The sequence below is a fragment of the Oncorhynchus gorbuscha genome, linkage group LG03 (assembly GCF_021184085.1).
Source record: "Oncorhynchus gorbuscha isolate QuinsamMale2020 ecotype Even-year linkage group LG03, OgorEven_v1.0, whole genome shotgun sequence".
Classification (NCBI taxonomy): Eukaryota; Metazoa; Chordata; class Actinopteri; order Salmoniformes; family Salmonidae; genus Oncorhynchus; species Oncorhynchus gorbuscha.
The window spans coordinates 30,163,019-30,180,613 of record NC_060175.1 but is presented as its reverse complement, the minus strand read 5'-3'; the positions used below and the strand labels follow the sequence as shown (position 1 = coordinate 30,180,613).

Here is a 17,595-nt window from a genome sequence, read left to right as displayed (position 1 = left end):
TAACAGTTATAAGTTATTAAACACACATGCACAACATCATGCTAAACAATGAGAGCATCGATGGGTAATATCAATGTGCCTTCATAGAGAGTGAATGGGAATAAACTGGAGGGGAACTCAGTGAAACGTGCATACCTGCAGCCTAATTATGCCATATATCTTGGCAGAACTTTCCACCCATATTAAATGAGGGAGGCTTGTAAAGATCACTCAAAACCAAGGGGATTTTAAGCCCTGACCTGAAATGGCTCAATCCCCGTTGCCAGGAAATATTACTGATGAAAAGAGTTTAGTATTTTCCTGCCCGTGGGGTGTAGTAACATTTATGTGTCTTCATTTCCTGTACCCATTTCTTTAACACAGAAGACCCCTCCCCAATCCCCCAGTACCTTTACCCCTTTATCCAAACCTGGGGGTACAAGCGCAGGTTTTGCATACAGCACCACCTACTGGTGCAATGACAACCCCTCTCTCATCAGGTCCCTCCTACCTACCTCCTCTCAGAAACACAATTCAATTGCTGACTGAGATATCAACCTTCACCTACTTCTGGTTACAAAGACAACCAAGAAGGATTCATACATGTGAGTGTGAGCAGTGTTTTTCCTATCGGACATGTGCCTGTTTTGTTCTTCTCTCCTGTTTCCACTACTGCAGTGTGGAGTGCTGCTCTGCTTCATTACTGTCACAGCTTATTTCCCTACGGTGTGATGGGAGCATATGTAGCACATGAGTTTTAACTGCCAAGGCACAGCAGGTCTGCAGGTGGGACTACTGAACATCTGGCCCACTCCCTGGGTACATGTTTTCCAATGCTAGCTTGAGGCGCCCGATGTGTTCATGTAAGGGAACACTTATTAAGTGTAAGGGTTTATTCACCATTGTCATCTGTTCATTCAAATACCTCTGAGGCCATTTCAAAGCATGCCATATTTTAATGGTTGGCAGTAATACTACCAGGTGGTGCTGCGTGAATATGGCAAGAGAAGACTGAATGTGATGACCACACACAATATATATGTTTTACACAGAGTGTAAGCTATATTATTCACACCATATGCTGTGTTGCAAAACACAACAACACATCAGAACATTTCACCATATGAGCTGACCTCAGAGAGAGTGTCCCCGAACCAGACACAAAACAACTAGGCTGACATTAGATTGAAAGATGGCAAACAGACAATCCCATTGCTTTGTTATGCACAGTTCACAATGGAGCCTTCTGCTTGGTCTGATAGGAGGCACATTGAGAATGTAAATTAAGTTGATGGAATATTTGATGGAGACACCACATCCAACCTCTCCAGTCCTATTTGTATGAAGGCACTCTGGGCTGTGTGAGAGTGTGTCCATGTCCACACGTGCAGTAAAAAAGGAACAGCATGCCAATCAGGTTCAATAGATAGACTGCCAAAATAATTGTGAAAAAATAAAGAAAAACGGTCATCCATTGTGAATGTCCGAAACGATAGAACATAATGGCATAAACCAAGATGGGGATTGCATTTGCATATATATATCTGTATTTTCTTTTCTTAATGGGAAATGCAAATGTGCCATTTTGTGGCGAGTGTGCGTTTGGGAGCCCTGGCGTTAGATAAATGTGACTCTAGGGTATCCCTGCGCACCTCAGCAAATTAATCATTGTGACACGTTCACGACCCTTCTAATAAGACAGAGGCCACAGTGCACCCCCCTCAACCATCCCACCCCCACTCCCTCTTTGTCTCTCAGCCTGTCCCAAAGGGGGAGGAGAGTGGGGGGGGGGGGGGGGGGTGAAGTTGGACCCCTCATTCAGACCCCCTCCCCTGGGACAACGGCAGGCACAAGACTCCTATTAGGACTGAGCACAGAAGCCCCCCAGGAGCAACAAAAGACACCTCCTAATACTCCCTGTTCCAACCCAGTGAGGGCACACACACACACACACCACACACACACACACACACACCACACACACACACACACACACACACAACACACACAGAGGCCCCAAACAGACTCTCTCCTCAAGACAGCGATAGGAGTCTTACAATAATAATATAACCCTTACACAGAAAAGAACTGAACCATAGAAATGCATGTAGAACTGCAGGAGGGAGAAAGAGAGAGAGAAAGCAGTGAGCTGAAATAAGCCGGACAGCTGGACAGCAGGAAACAACCAGGGTTTTGTGTGCGTGCGTGCGTGCGTGCGTGCGCATGTGTGTTCTGATATATTCTGACTGAGAAGGGATATTATGATCAATTCTGCAAAGCAACTGATTACAAAGAAAAATAGCTTGGGTTTTTACTGCCAAATCCTTTATCACCACAATGTCCATTCATTTCTGTCTCCTGACAGAAGCGTGGTGTCCTGAATGACATCTTTTTAATCTCTCCTACATTATACCCTGCATTATGTCCTCATGGCGTCCTCTATGGTGTTAGTAAGATTAGCTGTTGAATGTAACCCATAAACTCCTGCATGGAGATTCTCACCTAAGTGAATCACACCAGTAGTGTCACTAATTAAATGAACGCTTTGAGCCCACAGGCAATCTGCGTCATATACAGCGTCATACTTAGAATTAGAAAGTATTCTGCAACAAAATCCATAATTCATTAAATTTTATTCATTTAGCAGATGCTCTTATCCAGAGTGACTTACAGGAGCAATTAGGGTTAAGTGCCTTGCTCAAGGGCACGTCGACAGATGTTTCACCTAGTCAGCTCTGGGAGTTGAACCAGCAACCTTTTGATAACTGACCCAAGGCTCTTAAACTAGACTACCTGCCACCCTACTGCATGAGATGATATATCAGTTAAAGTCCCTTAGTGAGTGCATGAGGTGAGCTAAGTCAGTGTACAACACAAACAGCACAGAGAAGGACTGATGACATAGACAAAGCTTTGCTTTAGTGTGTGTCTTTTGACCCCTTTGCTCTCTCCCCATATCCCTCTCCCCGTCCCTCTCTCCTGCACCCAAATGGGCTGAGGGGGTGCAGAGGCCAGAGGGACCCACAAAGGGCAAGATGTTTTGATGCACTCCCTCCTTGCCCCGTCTTTGGGTGATGATCCGAGTTTGGCCTCTCTGTTTGCCTCTCTGAAACACACTCAAAGCCCAAAGCCTCGGCCAAGGATTTTCACTGTGGACAAAGTCAGTGTGACCAGGCCTTGTCAGCCAGAGTGACGTCCCCCCCCCCTCCTTTGAATCCCTTTTCGGTCCATACTATTCACTCGACAATGTCCGTACAATGTGGGAGTATCTGTTATCCCATTTCAAATCTGTCACAGCTCTTTTTTTTCTCTACCAGCACTGTACATTAATAGAATCAAACTTGGCTCCAGGCCTAAAGAACATTTTGACGTTTGGACAATGTGCTGCTTAAATATAATGAACTTCCTGAGTTGATCTTGGCTCTTGGCATACTGAAACTGATGTGCAGGCAGCCATAGGCGATGGATGAATATAGTAACTCTCAGGGCCACTTAGAAGGGCTCTAATTAACATTTAATTTAAATATTCATCAGCTGTGGTGCCAGTGATCCACTCAATGCACACCGTCCAAACCTCTTTCAGGCACATCGGAATCCTGGGGGGATCCGACGTTGTGTCCACGATGTATTTCCTCTGATCAGAGACTCCTTCATTTAGGATTAATGGGCTCCTCCATAAACATCTCCGCAGCATAGCCCGACTCGCCAGCCAGTAATTTCCCCTCAATGCTCACCATTTTATATTTTGTCTCCTCCTCTCCTTTCTTCCCTCATGTCCCTCCTGTACACAGTGCTTAATTACTGGTGGGAAGTAATTATTTCCTTTATTAGTGAGACATAACATCTGTTTCAGGTCTTTTTAAGTGTACCTATAAAAGCCCCTCCGTGATTTTGTCCCTTAAGAATAGGACTAGGCTGCTTGTTGCTCCCTGTGGACCCCCTCCCCATCACTCCTCTATCACTGCATACCCACGCACTATGGGGCACATACAGCGCAGCAAGCTGGATGCTAGCTCCCTGAATCCCTTTTAACAGGCACTCAGCAGCATTCCAGCTCACTACACACACACGGCAGGAGGAATTTATGCATTTATTGGTCCATAATTGTGACAATGATCCAGGATCTCATAAAAATGTCCCTTTTTATACTGCTATGCACATCAAACTCTTAATGTATAGTTGATATTGGTGCAATGTACTGTAACATGTTATCTGCTGAGGTAAGGAAGGTGTATTATAAATGTGATTCCTGAATGTATAGTGTGTGTACATGTGTGCATGCATGCACATGTGCGTGTGTGTGTGTGTGTGTGCACGGGAACCACGTTTTAAGATAAGTCTTTCAGAGAAAGGGTGGGCACTAGTTGGTGTGGTGGGGACATGGGAGCGTGGGAATACGGAATGAAAGGTGGAGGGAGTGAGATTCCTGAAAGTGCTGGTGAAATTTCGCCCCTCGTATTAAGACTTTGGCCCTTTGTAATTTTATTAGCCATATAATTGACAGCGTGTTGTGCTATTTCAACAGGCCGAGACATTTTTATTTTCTTCTTAAACAAACCAGTAATGACCAGGCGTCCCAACAAGTCATCACCAAAGTTTATCTTTCCCTTCTGTGGCTCCGTCAGTGGTATGTCTTTCCCTTCAGTGGCTCCCTCAGTGGTATGTCTTTCCCTTCCGTGGCTCCCTCAGTGGTATGTCTTTCCCTTCCGTGGCTCCCTCAGTGGTATGTCTTTCCCTTCCGTGGCTCCGTCAGTGGTATGTCTTTCCCTTCTGTGGCTCCCTCAGTGGTATGTCTTTCCCTTCCGTGGCTCCGTCAGTGGTATGTCTTTCCCTTCCGTGGCTCCGTCAGTGGTATGTCTTTCCCTTCCGTGGCTCCGTCAGTGGTATGTCTTTCCCTTCCGTGGCTCCGTCAGTGGTATGTCTTTCCCTTCCGTGGCTCCCTCAGTGGTATGTCTTTCCCTTCCGTGGCTCCCTCGGTGGTATGTCTTTCCCTTCCGTGGCTCCGTCAGTGGTATGTCTTTCCCTTCCGTGGCTCCCTCAGTGGTATGTCTTTCCCTTCCGTGGCTCCCTCAGTGGTATGTCTTTCCCTTCCGTGGCTCCGTCAGTGGTATGTCTTTCCCTTCCGTGGCTCCGTCAGTGGTATGTCTTTCCCTTCCGTGGCTCCGTCAGTGGTATGTCTTTCCCTTCCGTGGCTCCCTCAGTGGTATGTCTTTCCCTCCCGTGGCACCCTCGGTGGTATGTCTTTCCCTTCCGTGGCTCCCTCAGTGGTATGTCTTTCCCTTCCGTGGCTCCCTCAGTGGTATGTCTTTCCCTCCCGTGGCACCCTCGGTGGTATGTCTTTCCCTTCCGTGGCTCCCTCAGTGGTATGTCTTTCCCTTCCGTGGCTCCCTCAGTGGTATGTCTTTCCCTTCCGTGGCACCCTCGGTGGTATGTCTTTCCCTTCCGTGGCTCCCTCAGTGGTATGTCTTTCCCTTCCGTGGCACCCTCGGTGGTATGTCTTTCCCTTCCGTGGCTCCCTCAGTGGTATGTCTTTCCCTTCCGTGGCTCCGTCAGTGGTATGTCTTTCCCTTCCGTGGCTCCCTCAGTGGTATGTCTTTCCCTTCTGTGGCTATTATTATTATATTATTATATATTATTCTTTCCCTTCCGTGGCTCCCTCAGTGGCATGTCTTTCCCTTCTGTGGCATGTCTTTCCCTTCTGTGGCATGTCTTTCCCTTCTGTGGCTCCCTCAGTGGACGGGAACAGGTGTCACCATCAAATATAGCCTTCCATGGAATGGATAAAAACCTCACATACTCATCGACTTCCCGCAATCACTGGCCAGTAGGCTGAAGGCAGTCCAGCTTCTGCTGGCCTGTTCTTTTAGCGCTCTCCCTCTTAATGTTTATGGTTCCTGCACCTTCAGGAAATGACCCTTTTATAGGGTCAACACTATAAAAGACTTGGGTTTTTGGTGGGAGTGGTTGGTGTGTGTGTGTGCATGGGGGTGGGGGTGGGGGTAAATGCTGTGTAAGCTACTACCAGGTTCCTTTGCTGCCAAAGAAAGAGGCCCGGTGAGGTTAATTGGCTTCTCGTCCAATATATCACATAGCTGTGAACTCTGATCCTTTTTGTCAAAAGGGAGACAGTTGTCCAGTGTGTGTTTGTGTGTGTGTGTGTGTGGGGGGGGCATACGTTTACCTGCATGTGCCCACACGTGTGTAGACCAGATTACCTATTTTCTTATGTTTCTCCATTGTTAATACTCACTGAATAAAAGTATAAAACACAGCAATTTCAAAGATTTTACTGAATTACAGTTCATATTAATTTATTTTATTGAACCTTTATTTAACTAGGCAAGTCAGTTAACAACAAATTCTTATTTACAATAACAGCCTACCCCGGCCAAACCAGGACGATGCTGGGCCAAATGTGCGCCGCCCTATGGGACTCCCAATCACAGCCTGATGTGATGCAGCCTGGATTTTAACCAGGGACTGCAGTGACACCTATTGCACTGAGATGCAGTGTTTTAGATCGCTGCGCTACTTGGGAGCCCATATAAAGAAATCAGTCAATTTAAATCTATGGATTTCACATGACTGGGAATACAGATATGCATCTGCTGGTCACAGATACCTTTAAAAAAAGGTAGGGGCATGGATCAGAAACCAACCAGTATCTGGTGTGACCACCATTTGCCTCATGCAGCGTGGTACGTCTCCTTCACATAGAGTTGATCAGCTCGTTTATTGTGACCTGTGGAATGTTGTCCCACTCCTCCTCAATGGCTGTGTGAAGTTACTGGAAGTTCGTGGGAACTGGAACATGCTATCCTACATGTTGATCCAGAGCATCCCAAACATGCTCAATGATCATGCTGAAACATGAGGAGAAGGTGGCTGAATGGCACGACAATGGGCCTCAGGAGCTTGTCACAGTATCTCTGCGCATTCAAATGGCCACCTATAAAATGCAATTGTGTTCGTTGTCCATAGCTTATGCCTGCACATACCCCACCATCACCATGGGGCACTTTGTTCACAATGTTGACATCAGTAAACTCGCACATACGATGCCATACAAGCTGTACAGTTGAAACCAGGATTCCATCGTGAAGGGCACCCTTCTCCAGCATGCCAGTGGCCATCGAAGGTGAGCATTTGCCCACTGAAGTCGGTTATGACGCTGAACTGGTCAAGATCCAGGCGAGGACGACGAGCACGCAGATGACCTTCCCTGAGATTGTTTATGCAGAAATTCTTCGGTTGTGCAAACCAACTGTTTCAGCAGCTGTCAGGTGGCTGGTCTCAGATGATCCTGCAGGTGAAGAAGCCGAATGTGGCAGTCCTGGGCTGGCGTGGTAACACGTGGTCTACAGTTGTGAGGCTGGTTGGACGTACTTCCAAATTCTCTAAAATGACATTGGAAGTGGCTTATGATAGAACAATTAGCATGCAATTCTCTGGCAACAGCTCTGGTGGACATTCCTGCAGTCAGCATGCCAATTGCACGCTCCCTCAAAACATGGGACATCTGTGGCATTGTGTTGTGTGACAAAATTGCCCATTTTAGAGTGGCCTTTTATTGTCCACAGCACAAGGTGCACCTATGTAATGATCATGCTGTTTAATCAGCTTCTTGATATGCCACCCCTGTCAGGTGGATGTATCATCTTGGCAAAGGAGAAATGCTCACTAACAGGGATGTAAACAAATTTGTGCAATCTTCTGTTTCAGCTCATGAAACATGGGACCAACACTTTACATGTTGCATTTATATTTTTGTTCAGTGTACAAAAATTGAAAGAACTTAACATTACTAATACGGCAAGTGTCAAATGAGAGGGAGCGAGAGAAGTTCTGCACTGCTGGATCCCCTGTCAAAAAGCTCTGATGAAACTTGTGTCATGGCACTGAGGATGACTGATAAAGCAATAACTCCATTCAAATAACTCCATTCAAATGTTTGATGCACAGATGCTAATGAAAAGAATGAAGAGGATTGTTCGTCATATCCACACATACTCTCTACACGCGCACACTCTTTCCATAACAGACTGACCAGGTGAAAGCTATGATCCCTTATTGATGTCACCTGTTAAATCAACTTCAGTCAGTGTAGATGAATGGGAGGAGACAGGTTAAATAAGGATTTAAGCCATGAGACATGGGTTGTGTAGACAGAGTGTACAAAACATTAGGAACACCTTCCTAATATTGAGTTGGACCTACTTTTGCCCTCAGAAGTGCCTCAATTCATCAGGGCCTGGACTCTACAAGATGTCAAAAGCAATCCACAGGGATGCTGCCCCATGTTGACTTCAATGCTTCCCACAATTGGCTGAATGTCCTTTGGGTGGTGAACCATTCTTGATACACACAGGAAAGTGTTGAGCGTGAAAAACCCAGAAGCATTGCAGTTCTTGACACCTGACACCTGCGCCTGGCACCTACTACCATACCCCATTCAAAGGCACTTAATAAATAAAACTTTGATTTGATTGTTCTGGAGTCAAAGGAGAGAACCTGTTTAAAACGCAAACGGTTTGCTCTGTGGTTGTGAACCCTGCTTAAGACTAGCGCTAGAATCGCAAATTAAACAGATGTTGGACTTAAGTGTTCAAATTGCAATAAGATGGGCCAATTACTAAAACAATTCAGATATGGGGAATGACAAATTATCAACAAATATTTTCCAAATGTACACAGTTTTAGAGCGACAGAGAGATCTTGTCTCAATCCCATGGACAGGCAACAAATGAGGGCCTATTGGGGTCAAACCTTACCCCTTCTTGGCCCAGGAAGACCACACACACACACACACACACACACACACACACACACACACACACACACACACACAAACACACAAACACAGCCTGTTTTTACAGGCCTCAGCTCAAGTACAAAATCAGACAGCTTTCTGTGTATCAAACAAACATATACAAACAGTTTTAAATCCTTTGCACTGTGATTCACAATTTTGTGATACAAATGAACCACATAGGACCAATGCAGCTTCTATGTGTGCAGCTTCGCTCCACGTACATGGGTAGTGCACTGCATCGATATTCTTTCCAACACACGGTATGCGGAGGGAATGCTACAATACGTTACAGTGCCGCACTGGGATATAAATAGCTTTTCCATTAAATTTCATAGTGTAATTAGCGACCAGAAAGCATGGACCCTCTCAACCCCCACTGCGGCACCCACATACCTTGAGCGAATACTAAGAAGCAACTCTGGCACCGGTCCAGTTCAGCATGTACTGTGTGAACCTACACGGCCCATCAAAGGCAGTGTGCACGCCCATGTGAGGGTGATTGGGTTCGAGGTGCGCAGGGAATAGCGTTTGAAGTCCTCCCTGGCTTTATCTGAGACGGAAAAGGGGCTTTTCATCTTGTGGGATTGCTGAAGCGCCACAGGCAAGGGAGATGCAGTCCTTCTCCTCTCAATGTGAACACCAGAGGAGAAGTGATGATGGAGGGAGTTCAGAGGGAGAGGTAAAGAGATGAGGAATAAAGAGAGAAGAGAGCGAAGTGAGAAATGAGAAAGGATAAAATGCAGAGTGGGAGGAAGAGGAGAAAACCGAGGAGAAAAAAAGAGGGGGAAAGATGCTAATGTAGCCCCATGGCATCCTGCTAACTGTGCAGAGCAGAGCAGCACAGTACATGTTTCTTGCACCAGTGTCAGTGAGTGCACTCCCATTCATTCAAAACAAAGCAGCAGCTCCCACGCCTGACATTTTAATAGAGATATCTTATGGACCCATCAATAACCATGGCCCACAACTGTCTAAAAAACAAGCCATTGAGAAACAGAAACATGGGGTTTACATCCATCCCGCTCAAAGACCATTCCCCAGCAAAACAAAAGCCTCTGCTAAATGCCCAGTCCCATCATATCATATCTCTCTTCTAACGGACAGGAGCAGCTGTGTCATGTCATCCGGCCCGAGGAAGAGTGCAGAGACAGGTTCAAAACGTCCATACACAAAAAGAGAACAACTCTGGATAGAAAATACTTCTAACACAGCTATCTAACACAGCTATCTAACACAGCTATCTAATCCTCAAAACACAAGATACAATGTTACGCAGGTTCGGTCATGAGAAGAGGGGAAAATAACCTTGGCGGTTTGTCTCACTAACAACATACATGCAGAGTGATGGGGAAAACAGCTATGTTGTCAACTGGTTGAGACAGCTGGACATACTAATCCCGGAGGAGAGCCTACATTGACCATTCTATATCACATTATTGACCTCAAAAACATGAGCCATGACAATCACATAAAATAATCCCATACGTCATATCATTATATTGATAAATGCTTCTATCCTACAACTTTGATGCTCTGCATGAGGATCAGTCTATGTAAATGGTAATGCATAGGATTTGATAAAGGCTTCAAAATGTGATACCGCTCTACAATTGTGCATGTTTCCTCCACATCTCCATTCTCTAACATAAACTATAGGCACTACTTGTTTAAAAAAAAACATTGCCCTTGATCATAGGAATCATTTTCCACAATGGTGAGCTGCCTGCCAGCATGCAACAGCAGTCAAGATCTCATGCCTGGCAAGAACATCTATGCATCCCTCAGAGGACCAAACCAAAGGCTGAACTTGCTTAGAGGGTTGTCAATAGCAACTGACACTGAGGTATTCATTACCATGGGCCACAGTTGTTTTGGTAGCAGATATTCAAGAATAGGTCATTCATCACAAAGTAGGCATATGTGCATAACGAGGATCATTCATGAACGATCAGCTACCATCGCATCACAAGGAGTTTTGATGAGTAAAATTGGCGATTAATTGGAGGGGACAGTTTTAACCCTAACGGATAAGGGCGATTAGAAGTAATTTCTTGACGTTTAAACCACTGCTTATTTGAAGAACGAACATCTGACAATAATAGGCCACAGAAAAATCATCTCACATGCGTTTGGCGCTCACCAAGCAGCAGTTAAACTGGTGAAGTTCATTACGAAAAGAAAGGGCACGACGTGGGCTGTATGACAATTGACGGGGAGGTTAGTTAAGGCAACACAAACATATATTTGGCTGCGTCGACACAGGCAGCCCAATTCTGATATATTTTTCCACTAATTGGTATTTTGACCAATCACATCAGATAGTTCACATCAGTTCTTGTTCAGAGCTGATCTGATTGGTAAAAAGGCCAATTAGTGAAAAAAATAGCAGAATTGGGCTGCCTGTGTAAACGCATCCTTTGTTCCCTCTTGGAAAAAAACGGATTATTTGCACGGCTTTTCGTCCGCCTTGTGCGGAATACATTACGTGTGTAAATGTTGTTGAACCCTAGCAATTCGCAGCGAAAAGGTCACACACTCCCCTCGACCCCAACTGTTTCTCTGGCTTTGTGTTCTCACAGAGAAAAACGAGCTGTGCCTATAAACCTCGCATTTAAAAAGGCAAGTGCGGTCGAGGGGGACTGCTGCATGCGGGACACAATGGCAGCTTTTTGGACACACTTTTTCTGACTGCGATGAACAGCAGGGAATCCGATGGAGCCCTCATATAAAGGACCGATAGAGAACAGCTGCTGTGGCTCTAGAATTTTAGGGAATGTTGTTAGGGTTTGTTCAGTAGGCTAGAGGCCTGCCTTCCTGTCCACATTGAACGTGATATTTAATACTTATTTAATAGGGCATATTAGGCCTTAACGGTCCCTCTGCTATGTAAACCATATAGGCCTATTAGGATTGCCTATACTTTGGCCATACAAATGCAGGATATGTAAAGGGATCATGTGCATAGGCTCGGTGCAATGCATCTGCCTACCAAATGTTACATTATCATTATTGATTTATGCACTCCAAACGCTTAATAAGTCAAATCACAAAACATGACTGAAATTTCAAATAGAAGTCACCGAAATATACGAACATGATACAGAGTTACTTAAAAGTATATCACAAGAAGTATGGCCCTGAAATAATACGAAAAGTAAGAACATATGCTATCATTTCGGGTCGGCTATACTTCCGCGGTCTATGTTCATGGGCACACCGTGGGCTAAAGCCGCGTACGAACTGTCAGTGCAGGCTATCACAGCTGTAGCCTAGAAGTCCATCCTCCAACAAATCACCCTCTTCATGCACATAGGACTAGATAGAATGAGCAAGAGAGTTGCATTCATGCATCATATCAATAATAATAACAATAATAATGGCTTGACTTACTCAAAGTGAATTACTCTGGTTCTGTCATATAGTGACGAGGCCCTTTATTGACTTGAGTGATTTATCAAATTCACACTTAATCCATTGGGATATTTTGACAGCCGTAACAAACAGCTGACACTGCATCATTTGTCCTATTTAAACGGTTCTGTGGGTGGATTGTCATATTTTACTTGAGTAAAAAGATGGTCATAAAATCATCAGCAGTATGTTCAGAAGTCCAAAGTGCCGATGTTACCAGGATATCCTCTGTCCAAGCATGTCAATAACCATAACAATCACCACACATTTGACAGCAACTTGCTGCTCACTCTCAGTATTGGTTTACAAACGAATTAATCATTTTCAGCAGCTATGGGGCAAAGTTGCATTACTCACGCTCCGAGGCCATAGTGATGACGGACTCTGTAGTGGCGTGATATTCGTCCTCCTCCATAAACTCATCCTGGGAGGACGCGTCTCCCTGGAAGTCGTGATGGTCCAGAAGCTGCTGGAGCGGGGGCGCTTTTGGGAGCAGCTGGTTCACCACCTCCCGACTAATGTTAGGAGCCTGCTTAAGCCGCAGCTTGCTCAGGATCTGAGATTTGATGGTTTCCAGCCTCAGGACTTTACTTTGCTCTCTCCAAACGCATGCTGAACATTCGTGAGCGCCTGCCTCCTCATCAAGGAGCGACAGCCCAGCGTCCGTGGGCATCTCGCTCGTTGGTGGCAGAAAAAGGTTAGGTTCGTCACTCCCAGACAGTCCCAGACAAACATAAACCATCAAACACAGAAAAAAGTTATACCTCGGCATAATGATGACTGGTGAGGCTATAGAACTTTCTGCTCGCGTTATCCCCTCCCCTGAAATGTTGCTTGTCTTAACCTGTGTTTCCTTACCTTGCAAAGGTACCAATGATATGCAACTACTCAAATAGTCGCCTCTTAAAACGGTTGTATTGCAGGACAGCAGTAAACGTAGGAAGGTGCGTCCGTCCTAGTGGGTTTTCTCAGTATTTTACTTTAGCCTATCTATCGATTTTAAGCATAACCCGTTTTTATGCTATGGTTGTTGTTTTGGTTGCCATATCTGATAACAATTAAGTCCATAGGTGCGAATGAGAAGATGTGTCATTGAAAAGTGTGCAAGTACGTCCTAAAAGAGCTCTTTATATATCTCTGCTCCTCCGTGTCGTAATCTATCTCCATTGGCTAAGATTGCAACAAAAGGCTTTTAGGTCTGTCACCAAGTCAAGAGAGAGAGGGAGCAAGAGGGAGGGCACAAGGGAGAATGCAGAATGGACTGGAGTGTAGTTTGTCCAGTTTGCATTTTATTACTATATTCAGACAAGGTTTCGAACCTGTAAGAGGCCATTTCAAGTCATTACATATCATTAGTGATATGGAGCTTACATGTATTTTTTATTTTGATGGTGTTGTTGATAAGCAGTGAATGGACATTTCCACAAGGAATTATCCTCCCTTTTCTCTTCTCTCACTTCTAATATGCCCCTATTTTATATTATGCATAAAAGGAGTCAGATGTATGCATAAAAGGATCAATGGAATCTGTCCTGCACCCATAGAATTGTGAAACCTTCAAAATTGACTGATGAGTGACAGGTTATCCTAAATGACATTGGCAGGGCTGGACATTTCGGGCAAATGCCAGATGGGCTGGTCCATGTTTAACCTGGTGTTCCTGTGTAACTAGGGTATTTTGCACAAAATTATCATTATCTGGCAAAAAAATGGGGTTCTCAAGAAAAAAAATGTTCCGGTGTGGGGGCCTTGAGGGGAAAAAATGGGCTAGTGTGGGGGCCTGGGCCAGTGGGGGCCTGGGTCAGTGTAGGCTGGTGTGTTAGAAATGCCAGGGCCAATTTCTGGTCCCAGTCCGCCCCTGGGCATTGGGGTCCGTCTTTGGAATTTAAGAAGCATTAATTTGACAATAGTGACACTCAATTTGTGTTAGAATCCCTGGACTTTTAACGCAATGATTTTCACATCCAGATGTACAAATATAGCAGCAACAACATGCAAGGCAATGCATAATTTATCATTTAGACTGTCAAACATACAGGCACGTATGATAAAACAGTGGAATATTTCAACAAAAGAAAACAATGGAGCAAATGCATCCCATAACATTTTCAATTGCACCTAAAAAGTTGACATTATGGGAGTAATGACATTAAGGGAGTAATATGCCATTAGTGCTTTTGTTATTGAGATAACTGGAAATATCTGTGGTTTTAACAAAATGGTCAAGTAATGTGGGACTGGCTATTAGTGATCTATCACTGACTTTTGTTGTAGCCTAAAAATGCTGATTTACTGTCAAGCCTTACCATATCCAATAAGACAATCTATGATTACTTGAACCATTATGTGCATGGGCAGTACAATAGGAACAACTGTTAGATTTAAATACAGGATCTCAATTTGAGTGAAAAATGCCTGTTGTCAATGTTTTGGTCTTTCTAAAGAATATTCCAAACTAGCAATGGCGCTAATCAACCAAACCACATCAATCAATAAGTCAATCAATCTATATACTTTATGCATCATTGTTTTTAAATGAATCCCTTTCATTATTTCTAAAGTCCTAATTTTCTCAATAAACATTAAAGTTATATTGTTACTCAAGCCTGGAATACACAACTGATAGTTGTGAGTGAGGGCTCTATGTGAAGCCACACAATTGAACGTCTACAGCAGGCTAACTTCAATTCACTTGTAAATTAAGTGCATTACCTCTGCCTGCCATAAAGAACCCCAGCTATTACATGCTAAATTATCTGAATCAATGTAATGACTCTTAATTAAGTTTGTAATTATCTCTGGCTAATTCCTAATGGTAAGTATTGCACCACTTATGGTAATGACTTGTTCATCAGTTGAGTCGTCAAGCATGTAGTATAGTGCAGAACTAGCTTACTACTGTCACCTACTGGTTGAATATACAGTTGCAGTTGAAGGTTCAGTTGAACAAGGTATATTCACAACTTAAGTAAGATTCCATATGCAAACGTATCCTTGGTAGAGCATATTCACCATAAGTCTTCTGTAGAATTTTGGATTTCTGACACTTTAAAGAATTCTACACAATAGGTAGAATTCTACATGTAATGGGGCCTAGTGGCACTTGTTTTAATGAATCCTAAATTAACCAACAAGTAATTGATAGATTAATACGGTAATTTTACCATGTACATTCTTATTAAATACATGGCCATTTCAATATCATGACATAAAGTGCTATCCAATTATTTTCCTCAAAACGGTCTCTGGTAATGTGAATGTATTTATTGGTTTGCATGTGAAAGTAGTAAAGGAGTCTGTGGGCCACTGTATTTCAGACTTCCACAAAAATTGTCACAGGTGAACTGCACTGAGTGTACAAAAGATAAAGAATGCCTGCTCTTTCCATGACATAGACTGGCACCTACTACCATACCTTGTTCAAAGGCACTTAAATATTTTGTCTTGCCCATTCACCCTCTGAATGGCACACATACACAATCCATGTCTTGAGGCTTGAATCCACTTCAATCAGTATAGATGAAAGGGAGGAGATAGGTTAATGAAGGATTTTTAAGCATAGAGACAGTTGAGACATGATTTGTGTATGTACGTCATTCAGAGGGTGAATGGGCAAGACAAAAGATTTTAAGTGCCTTTGAACAAGGTATGGTAGTAGGTGCCAGGTGCACCAGCTTGTGTCAAGAACTTCAATGCTGCTGGGTTTGCTCAACAGTTTCCTGTGTGTATCAAGAATGGTCCACCACCCAGACAACTTGACAAGCAATGGAGTCAACATGGGCCAGCATCCCTGTAGAACGCTTTCGAACACCTTGTAGAGTCCATTCTCTGGCAAATTGAGGCTGTTCTGAGGGCAAAAGGGGGGTGCAACTCAATATTAGGAAGGTGTTCCTAATGTTTGATATACTCAGTGTATAGTGGTGATTGAAAGTATCCACCTGCTCATTTAATCGCCTACATGATCAAACTAGTAACTACACCAGTGCTGCTCAAGCAGATACTGCCGCTGCGCAATTCCATGGTAACCGAATGATGCAGAGACTCAGATTTCTCACTTTAAAACAAAACAAAAAACAAAAAACAAAAACAAAAATGTCAAACAAAAACCAATGACTGCAAAGTTAAACCATACAACTCTATGAAGAAGCACTACTTTTAACAATTTCCACAGAAAATGTTACATAAACACATTTACTTAAAGAGCAGTGCAGAGTTAAAGTTTGGTACTGGCATTTCCATCAAAAAGGATCCATGAGCACCAACATGTGAAGTTCATAGGAGTATATAAAGTTGAGTGTCAAATGAAAGTGAACAGTCTATATTTTTGGGAAATTAAGGCATAGATACATTTTTCAACCATTTTCCATCTTAAAAGGTAAGTGTAACTAAAGGCCTTGATTTCTGGATAAACAGATTGAAAAGGGGTCTTAGATAACATCTACCATAAAAACTCTTAAAAAGGTATCAGAAATGCATCAAAACACAATAATGTTGATGTAAAGACCCCTAACAACTCATCTCAACACTAATATTTAGTTTTGGAGAAACTGTTTACCTTCTGTAAGTCTAAGAAATATTGCTTTAGTTAGTGATTTTACTGATATCAAATTGATTTATGAATTATTAAGTGATTAAAGCTCATAATTATGTTACCAAATTGGCAACGGAATTACCAAAATATCTGTAACGGAATTACTGCAAGTGAATTGGCTACAAAGGGAAATCATAATAGTCACAGACTAAAGTTGGGTCACCTGTTATGACAATCCAGAGAATGCCAGACTAATCAAAGTTTAATGACAACATTTCCCCATGAAGGACCTCCGCACCACCTTCCTGTTCAAGTGAGCACAAAAATATATTGCATGCTTCTGCATAAATGATGTAATATGCCAGGGAGACATGTATACTGTAGCTAAGAAAGTAATACTAAGTGTATGCTGTGTATTAAGCTGTTAGTAGTCTATGTGCCAACCCTAATCATTTGGTCCCGTTTCCTCTCCTAATTTTGCCTACTGTTTTGCTGCCAGACAAGGCTCCGCTGATAGCCAGGTGTAGCAGTGGTAAGGTGTTGGGATTGCTGTTGGGACTCTGCTGTTGGGACAGCATTATGTAGGCCCTAACAGTGTGTGGGCACCGTTTGTCACCGTTATAGTGCAATTAATGTATTATTTAGTGTTGTGTAGTGGGTTTGCTGGCATGTATCTAAACATTTTTTGTTTTTGTTTGCCTCACCAAGATTTACATGCTTAAGTCGCCACTGATCGATACACGTTTAGATGCAGTATTCGGCTGTTTTGGCTCCTTCTTCTTCTTTGGTATTATGGAGGTCCGCAAACAAATGTTATAGGTGCATGCCGCCACATACTGTATTGTGAAAAAAATTGCCCAAC

The 17,595-nt window shown here is 43.5% G+C and overlaps 1 protein-coding gene across 2 annotated transcripts in view; it reads right to left on the bottom strand.

Moving 5' to 3' along the window:
- LOC124031192 (growth/differentiation factor 11-like) overlaps positions 1 to 13,287 on the bottom strand; it is a 50,505-nt gene extending 37,218 nt beyond the window's left edge. For both annotated transcript variants that reach the window (XM_046342149.1, XM_046342150.1), the window contains exon 1: positions 12,560 to 13,287. In XM_046342149.1, coding sequence (XP_046198105.1) covers positions 12,560 to 12,974 — 415 coding nt within the window. In that variant the 5' untranslated portion in view covers positions 12,975 to 13,287. The remainder of the gene's footprint in view (positions 1 to 12,559) is intronic.
- Positions 13,288 to 17,595: the final 4,308 nt, after the last annotated feature.